We start from the raw sequence: 12730 nt of genomic DNA, 5'->3' as shown, positions 1-12730 counted from the left end.
TTTAGAAATTGTGTTTAGTTTCTAAACTGCAATTTGCAATTTGTGTTGAACTGAACTGTGGAGATCTAGGTGGATGTTTCTGGAGATTCTTTTACATCAAGTTAACAGAACACCGAGATACGATCGTCACAGCTTCAGCAGTTTCTATATTCAACGGTATAGTAATGAGGAAGTCCCAATTCAAAACCATGTAGTTCAACGGCTATTTTTCCAAACATTCCCCCCAAATCACATATAATGTAAATCATTAGAATCGGGTTGATTAACTCATTACAAGGTAAAAATGCGTCAGTTCAAAAACAGATATAATATAAAGTAAAAACAACTTGAAGTTTATACTTCATCTAAAATGTTGAAGAGTTACAATAGATTTTCAACTTCCAGTGTAATTTAACATTGCATGAGCAAATATAAATCTTAAATAACTACTTTAATAGGCTGGTTTTAATTATCTTCTCCTACAACCTAAGTCCTAAATTCTGGAGTCTTAAAAACTCTTTCTTGAAAATGTAAGAACATGATACCCGAGTTTCAGGTTTTTTTCTCCTCTCCAACACAAAACAGCTATTGCAAATATTTTCATGTCCAGGCAACAAAGAGAGCCCTTTCCTTGTTGGAAAATGTAAATCTCAAAAAACCCGGACTACTCTAGTTATGCCCACATTTCCTCTGAAATGTATTAACAATTTTAATCAGTAACACAAAACTATGATGATGGATTATAGCCTGAAGAGGAAAATACTTTTATAAATATTAATTTGCAAAACTGTCGTAATTTTTTGAAGGACAAACAAGCCTTAATAGGACACATTCATGCAGTCTATCCTTACAATACTTTTCACTGCATCTTCTAATTCTTTTTGCAGGAGTACTATCTTCCCCTGACCCCTCCATCAAAAGCTGAACCTAGAACCAACTGTTTAAAAATATACCAGTAGGAGTTAAAACATGGGGAAAATAGTTTTTACCTACATCATAAAGAAAATAATTTAAAAAGCAAGGGTACACTAAACTAAGAAAAAAAACCCTCAAAAATTTCAAACAACAAAAACAACACAAGACCCTATGTGGATCCAAAATGGGGAGAGGAAGAGAAAGCTCATTTCTTTCATTAAAAATCAGAGTGAAACATCTATAGTTAAACAACTTTATTAACATAGTCAAGCAGTGATTAACATTCACATCTATTATGTCACATCATACAAATGTAAAATACAAAATTACTACAGTACAATATATATTCTCTGCATGATCCAAAATATTTGGTGGCCCCAAAAAACTCTCTTTAAAATTCAGCAGCTTATCAAAAATTAAAACCGTATTCTATTTAAAATGAAGATCTGTTAGCACAGAGTTAGACTTCAGGAAATATCAATTTAGTACAGTTTGAGAAGTTGCAGGAGGATATGTTTGAAGGACACATTCTAACATAGTGTGGCAGATACAGGAAACATCAGATTTAAAGCTTTTAAGCATAACTCATACAACCTAAGTTGTCAGCAGAAAGATCCAGTTATTTATAACTAAAGCTAAAACTACTAAATTATTGCACCCAATGTTAACATGAATATTAAGTGTAAAACTGTTTTTATAATATGAAGTGAAATCATTAACATTTAAACATCTCTTCTCACAGATAAGCTATTACGTAAAATTATACAGTATTGTCTAATTATCTCCATAAAAAAATCATCCACCCTTAATTTGGTTATATATCCGCAGCGGAAAACAGTAATGAATATGGTCGAAGTACAGCAGAACCCTTTTATGAGGCTTACAGAAGGAAGGGGCCAACACTGCCTTGTAGGCTAACCATACTATAGTCGGCTTTTAGGAAGATAATGAGACTTGCAAAATAGCTAATTCTGCATAATACCAAGCCATAGCATAAGAGGGATTCTATGATAAACAAAAATTCTAATGAAAGGGAAAACAATATTTTCCTAATTAATGATATAATGCTTGGCAAACTGATTTGGTTTTAAATGTAGAAGAGAAAAAAAATCATTTAACTTCCCTCGAAATCATGCATACATTAAAAAAAAATACATTCTGGGATACAAATCACAACAAACAGTTACTATAATTTAAACACATACCTTAAAATTTATATGTATAATAATTAGGCATAAAGATAAAGAACTCTATACATATAATACCAATGGGGAAAAGATCTACATGAGACTGAAAAAATTAGTCACAAGTCACCTGGAGAGCATTCAAGTGAAAGCTTTTATGTAAAATTTAATTTTTAAGAGGCATTAGAAATATTTCCATATTTAATACAGTATGAAAGGTACTAAGTAGGTATACAATGCTCTTGCATGGTATTACTACTAGATAATATTGTCACACAGTTCTTTATGGATCTGATTTTTCGTCTAGATTATCCCGGGCTTTTAACAATCTGAAGACCAGTTTTCTTCAAGATTTCAATGCCTACACTTCAAGAACAGTATTAGAATCAACAGTTAGTGTTTTCCCCCCTTGTATTATTTGCAGAAATAATTCAAAAAAGCAAAGCTGTATGTATTTTAAGGTACTACTAAAGGAAGGATTTTAATTGCAGTTATGCGTGATACACTCTTCTCTTGGGAAGAATGATTTTGCACCGTTATCTGTTAATACATTCAATATGAATAATATATTAATCATATAAAGCAAAACAAAAAACCCCCCCAACACCCACACTTTTTTTCTTTATGGCAAAGAATTTCAGTTAAATTTAGACCAAAGGGTTTAAGACAATTAAATTCTGGCATTTCAGTTATGCAGAATAATTTAATGCAGGACAGAAAAATTTCCACTTTCCTATCTTGAGGTTTTGAAGAAAAGGAGGGCTAATTTAAACTCATTTTCAAGGTGAACCTACAATACATGCAAAAGGCTCGACAGGAGGGATTTATGCCGTCCTAGTCTGCCAGAATAAGGACTGGAAAATCAGACTAATTGGGAAGATTCTTCATGAAATACACTAAAAAACAAAGAATAAAAGTATGATGACCCCTTATAAGCACACGTCACCAAAGCGAAAAGGATACAAGAGTATTCACCTGAGATAAAACTTGTATCTGAATATTGTGTAACTGAGTAGACAAAGCATTTCAATAGAGGAAAGTCAGTTGAAATTATTTTAAAATATACATCTGATACTATTTTACAATATATGCAATTTAAGCAATTCAGATCAATGAAAAAGTCTTAACAAAAAAATCACAGTGTTTACCAATATGTTAGTTACAAAATGTATGCTACTTATTTTGTTTTTAAAGATGTAATGGCTTGGTTAAGTGTTTTAAAATCTATTCTTCTGAAATCTAACTTGCGTCACAAAATCAAGTAGCAATAATGTAAAGCATCAGAACTGGCTCTTAAAGATTATTTACATGTTGACTATTTGGGAAATAATCAACCAAAAAATATAAAAAAGTGATTTTTTTTTACATAGTATGAAGTTATTAAAGAGATTAGACAATACAAAAAGCAAAATTCTTTCCTGAATAAATGAGTATCTGTGGCACTAAGTTTACTTACTAATACTAAAACATGGAACTGCCAAACATGCATTAAATTATATTAAATACACTTTCTGTTTCCAACTTAGGTTGATCAGCAGCTTTTGTTCTGTTAGAATCCTTCAGAGAGAGAAGCTCAAACAGGAAAAAAGAAGGCATATATAAAACAGTAAACACTGACCTCCTGAGGTTCCTACAACATAAAAATATTCAAGTAGAAAATCTACATCACTTAGCAGCGGCTATTTCTGTAGTTGAGCACACTAACAGCACTTTTAGTGTGTAAGGAGCTGATGAAGTAAGCCGTGCTTCAAGCATGCCAAGAGGCAGAAACACTGGAATGTAACAAAGACAATCTCACAATTTCATAGACATTCAGCCAACATTCAAAACTATTAAGACTACACCACAAGAATTAAGTTGCTTATATATATATCCCATGATGTATTGTTTTATCAGAATAATAAATGGTAAATCAGAGTTTACCCAAAAGATAACTTAAATGGCTTCTGCAAATTCCTATGCTATACTAAGTACCTGAAGTATAAATCAGGACAATACCTCAAGGAGGTGGGGAGGGGGATACAGAAACCCAACCCAAACTCAGGTTGCCAGTCATGTTCACTAATTTTTCTTCTAAAATTCCTTTTAAAAATAAGCGACTACCAAATGAGCATTTCTATGTGTCATAACTGCCTAATTGGAAACCAATTTTTAATCAAACAGGTGACAACACTGTTTTTTCTGTCAATACAGAATCACAGGTCCAAATGGTTTTACTGAAGATTGTTTCTATGTTTGTTTTAAAGTGTTTAGAGAATTTTGCCATTTCTTTCAATTTAAAATATTTACTACCTATTCCAGAATAGTAAAATCTCTCTCCTATTAAATTCTGAAAAGTATTTAAAAAATCCTACAGAATATCATTAGAATTTAAGGATAAAAAGACTGGCCTAATGAGCTTTTAAAGACTAACTTGGAAGCAACTTTTCACCTCCCAGTGAAGTAATGGTACTAGAAAGAAAAAAAAAATGCTACATCCCCTTTGGATCCAACATATAATTTTTTAAAAACTGGGTAAGAAAATATCATTTAATTTCAGGCTCTACAGACTGAAATTTGCAAAGCCAAAGTACAGGAAAGAAGGTGAAAGAACATGTTAAAAAAACACATACACACACACAACAAAAACCTTTCTGCATGCTGCCATGCATTTGAAATTTTTTAAAATGTTTTTATAAATTCACACACATACAGCTCAAACTTCAGTGCAATGGCTGTATCATTCAACACCTTTAGAAGAATAGAACCATGCAAAGAGGAGCAACTGCTTATAAAAATGGTTATTCAGTATTTATTCTGCAATGCAAAGGTGACAAACTAAAATATAAAAAGGTTGTTATGGCTTAACATTTTTGTTGCAGATTAAATATGCAGCATTGAAAAATGGAAAGGTGTGGCTTCATCTCTGACCAGCAGAGTTAAAAAGAAAAATCTCTCCATTTTCCTTCATCATCATGGGATACACTGTTCAGGCAATCCAAATTAATAAAGACTTGCACTTTCATATGGAGACAAGATCAAGTGTACCAGTTAGGATTTCACATTCACAGTATATAAGAAAATACACATGGAAGGAAAAGTAAAGGGTTAACTTAACAAGGATTTATTCACAGGAATACATGTAAGTAGAGAAAAATAACAGAAAAGCTAAACAAATGAAATGAAGAGGATCCAAATCAACTTTCACTCTGTAGCTTTTTACTTGCACCCTGTGTGCATATATCTAGGGCACAGAGGGCCACCAACATGCGCCAAAACAGTGTAGGAACCCTGCATTACATCCATTAACTTAAACATATCTTTAAGATCATGCTTTGAACAAAAAAAAAGCTTAGAAGGCAATATGTTGAGTGGGAATAAACATTGAAATATAGCAATCATGTCTTCAACTTCTACAATTGTCTTTATGTGCCAACTAACATTTATGCAGCCTCTTACAGATCTTTTACCATGTAATTTGAGTTTTAGAAGTTTTGATAAAATCACTAGTAGTATATAACCATGCAGAAAGCACATCACACTGACAGCACAGAGGCAAAGATTTTGCACAGGTATATCAGCTTTCCACATTGTGCAGGTTACACACAGTACAATATCAATCTTACTCCTAACAGATCCTAATAAGATATCTCAAGGCCTAGCTGTAAACTACAGTACTTTATATATCTATATTCTTAATAAAAATAAAACCCACAAATCTTAAAAAAGAATTTTAAATGCAGGGCTATATTGAATTGGTAAACTGCAACACAAAACTGGCGCAACAGAGGTAAATGAATACCAGTCTCACTCTACGTGATGCAAGCATGCTACTTACTTCCCCACTAATTTACTTTCAATCACTATGAGCCAGAATGCATGCCTGAACCTTAAACTGCACTTTAAAAATAACGTCTTGGCCTAGAAATGAAATCTAATGAAGTACAACCATCAAATTATATCCACTACATTAATGTTTTAATGCAAAACCAGGAGTTCGATCTTTAGTTTGATATGTCCGACCCCAGTTGTTCCTCCCTCCCTGCCCACCCCACAAAGGTAAAAGGAGTGACTCATTTGGCATTTCACGGGGTATTTCTTTGTTTAAATTAGATTTTTTTTATTTCCAATTTTTTGGGGGGTACCTTAAATTGCTTCCAAGAACCTGCTCCTACTATGGGTTGGCAAGCTGATTTTAATTCTATTAGCTTCATTTGTGTACTTCTTTATCAGCATGCAAAAACAAGTTCCCATCATGTGGGAAAATTTATTAAAAAAACTTTTAAATTAAAAATTTTAAAAAAGCTTCTTTTACTGTTTGTAACCCCCTTTCTTAGGCTTCCTTTATTGTGCGCTATAGAAATTTTCCTCTCTCTTTTATCTCTATGCATCATTTATATGGTTCTTGTTTTGGTACAATTCCCCATAATATTCCAGAATGTACTATTTTGTGAGTAGACTGAATAGTTTTTGCTTCTTCACATCCAGTGCGGAGTTGTAACTGAAGACAGATTTCCACCCACAAAGGCTCCAGATGTTAAAACGTTTCCCAACAGCGACTTAATACAGTGACGGCAACACCTCCCTCCCGCCCCTCCCAGTAGGGTTGGGATTGTACTGTATTCCCTACTGGTTTACCCTTCCCCCCTGTAAAGGGTAACATTTTCCCTGGGTGCAGAGGCTCCCTCATAGTCTCCGAGACTGAAGGACCTGTAAAAAAAGAAAATTTTATACTTTAACAACTGTCTTTCTTTTAAAGCCAATGGACCACAACATCAATCAAGTCACAATGCTGTATCTCTGCCTAAAGAAAACAAGATATTGGACAAACTGCTCAAGATCATCTAGTCACTGATAACCACATTGCTTCCTTCTCTTATTGCTGCCAACTGTCACCTGCATCAGATACAAAAAACTGACACCAAGCTGGGAACGTGCAGAGAAGTGTGTAACACTTTATATAGATGAAATATAGATAAAACGCACCCTGTAGGACGCTATCAGTTTAATTCTTTGCCTCCTTTTGCATTACAGGCCACAATGAGAACAGGTTATTTCTTACATAATAAGCTGGCCTATTTTCTTCACAGTGAAATAGCACTTTTTTTTAGGACAATCACTTTCCTTAGTGAGAATTACAAATCATTCTTTTTTGCCAGTATTCCTAATATAAAGCAAACAAAAATGCAATCCATCTAAATATCAAAGAGCATTACTTATTTTTGATTGTCTAATGTTTTTGCTTAGAAGGCAAGAACAGTGTCCACTAACTACATTTACCGAATTATCAAAAAGTAAAATTTTACACTTGACTTTTTGATGTTTCTAATAAATAAATAATTCTTCTAATCCAATTTTACTCAGTCATTTCCTATACTCTGAAGGACTCTTGATTTTCCTGTGAAGAACTTTTTCATTGGTAGCAGTTAAAAAAAAGTGCACTCAAGGATATACTTACTGATTTGAGAGAAGATGAGAGAAATATCAATTGGTTGTCTCCCAAACACACCCTGACCAAGAATCTAACCTGCAGCTGTTTTGGTGTATAGGATGATGCTCCAACCAACCAAGCCACCTGGCTAGGGCTTGCTGGTAGCAGTTTTAATGATGAAAAGAGCATCAAGAAATAAATGTAGATTACTGGAAGATTGTAACCAGTGGAACTTTGACAACGAAACTGTAGGAACCACTCATGCCAAACTCTGGACATTTATATGAAGGTTCATTTGAGTTCACAGAGGGCAATTAGCCCATCTGTAGAGAAGTACAAGCAACCCTTTTTCTCTGACTCTGAAACAAGGTAAGAATACAAAAAAGGGAGGAAAAGATACTACCCACTTTTATCTCTAATTAGAAAACTGAGAATTACTATATACCTTGTCTTAGAAAACGGTTAATTTGTAACTGGTGATATGATTGAGACCAGGGAAAGTAATAAATCTGAAAGTGCTCAGGACTTATCTTGCACTTGAATCTTTTGGCCCCTAATGCCATCCATCTATTGCATTGTCATCAAAGAATCAAGCACTTTTCCAAAATGCTAAAGCCATAAAACAGCTAGTAGGACTCAAGACCAGTGGCACAACCCACACTGAAGGGTCTGAGACATTCCAGAGGCTGCAAGTCTATTTTTACTGTCTGCTTAGGGTCATTAGACAACTTGAATGTTGAAATCTTTCCAGGTTTAAAATCTAGCTCACAGCAGACTAGAAGCAAGCAAAAACTCCAATATAAAAGGTAATTCAATTTGCTATACAACTGCTAGACATATACAGTATATTCTCTGGCCCTCCAGTAAAATATGCCTCAGTTTATGCCTGAAACCTGGAAGAAGTGCAACCCCTGGTTGACTGTACTGGCCCACGCTCTGAACATCTACTGAACCAACTCAGTGTGTCAGGCAATATACTCAGTTCTGGCATCACATACAGATCAGCATTTAATCCTCAAAAGAATTCAATGAAGGAAATGAGGCTAAGAGACCAGACTGCTTTGTTCGACTTAACAAGTACAGAAAGTCTCAAGGAACAAGAGTCCAAGAGGACTTACCCCTCTGTTACCCCAGATCAAAACAATTTTCCATTGCCCATTTTAAAACACAGTGCCAGGCCCATGATAGGTGCTCAATAAAAATATATTTTGAAGACTGAATACTACATATTCTTCCCTACTGAGCTAAAATCCACTTCTAATTTTACTTGGGTTTCCCCTAAAACTTACTACACAGAAGGTCCTTGATATATCAGAGACTAAATTCATGCTTTAAAACTAGACTATTTCTATTGCGGTGATCTCTTATAGGGCAGAAAAGGGAGAAATGTTGAAGCATTGTTAAATAACCTAATTAGCATACCAGCTTGGATTTCTTTCTATTGAGGATTCAGAGTAGAACCATGCACTGTATCTTGATTGATGGTTCTTCAAGTAATTTAAAATTTAAGGTCTCATGTAGCATAAGATTGTTTTATTCAACCTCTGTAGAAAACAAATAGCTCTTTCTGTTCAGTAGTTTTAGACAGCAGTCCTAATTTTCTTCATCCTGAAAAATTCTAAACTTCTCACAACTTACCCCTAATTATGGGACTGCAGCTTAAGTGTACGAGGTTAAACACCATAAAAAGCTGCAAGACGCTCTTTTAAGGGAGGCGGAAACTGGTCAGAGAAACGCCTCCAATTTTCATCCCCAACTTGATTTTTAAATCCGTGAAGGATCTGCAAAGAGTAAGAAAAAAAAAAAAGAAAGAAAAGAAAAATCAGATGAGATGGGGTGTATTTAGGGTGGTATGGCTGTAGGTTAAGTTATCAAAAACAAAAGATAAAAACTCAGATCTTCATAGCTTCTGAAATCAAACACTGCTGATTTTATTATTACAAAATTTTATCAAACTTTATTGGATTTGACACCATTCCATGTCTTCCTAAAGACGTCTCACTGAACATGCTAACAGATGTTTGTTCACTAAGCAATCTCTGACATTATACTTATGAAAAACAAAAAAGTATGTAATTCACCCAAGTATGTTTACACCCAAGGAGTAAAATTTCTGTGCCATACTAAGTTTTTCATGTTGGAAATATACAAAGCTTTGGCTTCCTGGCTGCCAATATAGGTCACTATATTTTATTATTAGGTGATTAAAATGTGTAACAGTATTTTACTTCTTGCTTTGTTACAGTTGAGTGCCAGCTACAGTTAATCAAAAGGAGGGCACCACTAAAATAAAGAACTACAACATAGGTTTAATGTCTGTGGGGACCACTTAGATTTTCATTGTTCAACAGTTTATATTATACTCTAAATCCCAGTCATCCATCTTTGAAAATACATATGCTAATTTGCATGGGTGGGATAATGGCCTACTCAGGAAAATATTTTCAAAGTGTATTCTCTACTGATAGTAACTGTATCTTAAGGAAAGATCTGGCCAACTTTTTTACTGAGAACAAACTTTATAGGTGATAAGTCTATCAACACTGATTTGAAGAGCCTAGTTTCTTATGAAATATAAAAATAACTTAAACTTTCCAACTAGGTCAGTAACAATCCCAAGATATGTATCATAAAGCCCTTTTAGTTACCTTACAGAACATGTCTCTCAGATCATCTTTTGGGTTAATCCACGATGCAACAGCATCACAAAAAAATATAAAATCCTGTAACAAGCAATAAATGTATTTTAGATTTATATGTGTCAAGTGAAAAAAACATGTAAACTTCAGAATATATGACAGAATCCTAGCTAAAAATTAAAAAGTCAACTATAATCATAAAAATTGTAAGCAATTACTTAATGATTTTTATTACCTCCATCATAAATAAACCTCTGTTAATTCAGCTTATACTTAATGCCCTTTTGTATTCTATTTTACATCATAAAAACAAAACCTGTCTAGTAAATGTTTAACATCAGCAATGGACTGAAAGTATCAATGAAAAAAGCCTTCATTTAGATTAAAGAGTCATATAAATCCAATAATCTACTCAGTTCTGAGTAGCCTAAAAATAATCTAAAGTTAGTTAAAAGCATACACCAAATAAACTTAATTTGAAGTACAGGAATTACTAGATATAAATTTTCCAGACCCATCTTCAGGTAGAAACTTAAATGACATGACCAAAGTTGGAAAAACTAATTATGTACCTACAAGTAACAACTAACCCAACTGAAACAAAAAGAACAAAACACCTAATGCCAAATGCTTAAAAGATAATCAGGTTATTCTGAGTATTAAGAACAAGGTGACAAAAGGAATATGCTTTAAATATTTCACAGAAGTATTTTTAAGTACAGACTATCATACTGAAAAAATTCAAGATATGGCTGATGTCCTGACGTGTCAACTACTTTAAATTTTACCATTAAATTCGAAAAACCTCATTAATTTCAAAATTTATTAATACTAAACTATGTGTATAAAACACCTACTGCAGTAAATAGAATCCCATGTACATAAAGTTTATGGTTTATTCAAATTATGTCTTCCAAATAGCAAAGTATGATGTTAAAAGCTTAAGCATACGTACGTACTTATAGAATTTGTAATAAAAAAATTTAAACAGAAAACCCTTTAGATATTTTCTTTTAACCATATCCAAATACACATGTAGAAAGTAGAAATTTCTACCAATTCTGAAGATGGTAGTGATCCCATGACCATATACACGTATTACTTCACACACTAACTCAAAAAAAAAAAAGTTAACTAAAACCAGTGTGGGAAGATGCTCCTTTTTTAACATGGTACACGTGATATGATACCTCTAAAATACATTTAAGGTGACACAAAGTTCTTAAATATTGTGGAAAAAAACCCAAAACTTAATACTAGGAGGTTATTTTGCAGCTAGGGACCATCTCTAAAGATAGTATGAACTTATTTTAATGGTAAGTAATTAATATTTTACAAATGTGAAATTAGTCAAAAAAGGTTTTCCAGTTCTAATTTCTAAGTTTTCAATGCCTAACACCTACATTAATCTAAAATTTAAAAGTTGGTAATGCAAAATCTGAATTAAACAACACAGTAATTAATACCAGGCAGGAAATAGCAAAAGGTCTCAATTAAAAAATGGTCAAAGCACCCATCTCTTTAAGTGGAAGGTCATTTTCTTGAAAACCCTGCTTATACATTCCCCCTTTACAAGGATCTGTTGAGGAACCTGGGGCTTTTAACTGGGGGTTGTACTTTGTGGATCATATACATGGTGTCAGTCTACATGTTCCTGCTTTGTGTGTTTTGCAAATTGGTAGCTGAATCCAGGGGTTTGATCAGACTCATGCTTTGTAACAGTAAGAGTATCCTACTATTTGTTCACTCTCTAAAGTGTAGATATCCTCAAACTAAACAAACTGATATTCAGGGATGGGAAACATATACAAAGTAAATAAATGAGGTCTAAATGTGAAGAAGCTTTGGCTTAATTCAATACAAGAATGCAACTTTATCTTCCAATCTTCTACTTCTATATTTCATGACAAAAAAAAGATTTAGGAGATAAAAAAACAGGCATTGTCATTTCAAGATATTAGGAAATGCACAACATTTTAAGTATGTAATTTGTTTTAGTGTCTTTGAAGATTATGTAATATATGTAATATTTTAATAATAAAAGTGTTAAAACATTCCTTCCCTCCAAAGCTTCATGATTCAGAGCATTACAAATTAAGAACGAATTCTGGTGAAGGTCTTACTTGGATTACTCCGCTGGGATTCACACTGATCATGGTACAAATGCCACGGAATGCTGAATCCTTTTCCTCATTGTCCCTTATGTTTCTCAGAGAGGTGCACCTATTAAATTATAGAGAGCAGTTTAGCATTTAAGTAAGAAGCAGGTTCAATTACAATACTAATGGACAGTATTTAATGGAATAAGCACCATCGTATAATGTTTATATTAAAAAAATTTTCATAAAGCTTAAGTTTCTCACACTTCCTGTATGTGGGCCCATCTAATCACAAATAGTGAAAGCCTTGATATTCACATTTTCTTATTAATAGATTGCATCTATGAAATGGACAGCTGATTTTAATCTCCCATTTAAACTATAAACGAGCTTTAGCTAAAAGTATATTACCAATTTAAAAAATTGCATTATGTTTTGTATTCCATTAAACACTACTAAAAATGACTTGAATTGAAAGATTATCAACTGAAAGGAGCAGAATAT

The 12730-nt window shown here is 33.3% G+C and overlaps 1 protein-coding gene across 4 annotated transcripts in view; it reads right to left on the bottom strand.

Annotated features, from left to right (window-relative positions):
* Nucleotides 1-1133: 1133 nt before the first annotated feature.
* The window catches only part of TNPO1 (transportin 1), a 94841-nt gene continuing 83244 nt past the window's right edge, over nucleotides 1134-12730 (bottom strand). For all 4 annotated transcript variants that reach the window (XM_053657228.1, XM_053657229.1, XM_037149085.2 and 1 more), the window contains exons 22-25: nucleotides 12251-12350; nucleotides 10137-10211; nucleotides 9127-9269; nucleotides 1134-6767 (exon numbers count right to left, since the gene is read on the bottom strand). In XM_053657228.1, coding sequence (XP_053513203.1) covers nucleotides 9162-9269; nucleotides 10137-10211; nucleotides 12251-12350 — 283 coding nt within the window. In that variant the 3' untranslated portion in view covers nucleotides 1134-6767; nucleotides 9127-9161. The remainder of the gene's footprint in view (nucleotides 6768-9126; nucleotides 9270-10136; nucleotides 10212-12250; nucleotides 12351-12730) is intronic.

This window comes from Artibeus jamaicensis, unplaced genomic scaffold, assembly GCF_021234435.1.
Source record: "Artibeus jamaicensis isolate MK-2021 breed Jamaican fruit bat unplaced genomic scaffold, CSHL_Jam_final scaffold_369, whole genome shotgun sequence".
Classification (NCBI taxonomy): Eukaryota; Metazoa; Chordata; class Mammalia; order Chiroptera; family Phyllostomidae; genus Artibeus; species Artibeus jamaicensis.
This window is presented reverse-complemented; position numbering and strand designations above follow the sequence as displayed.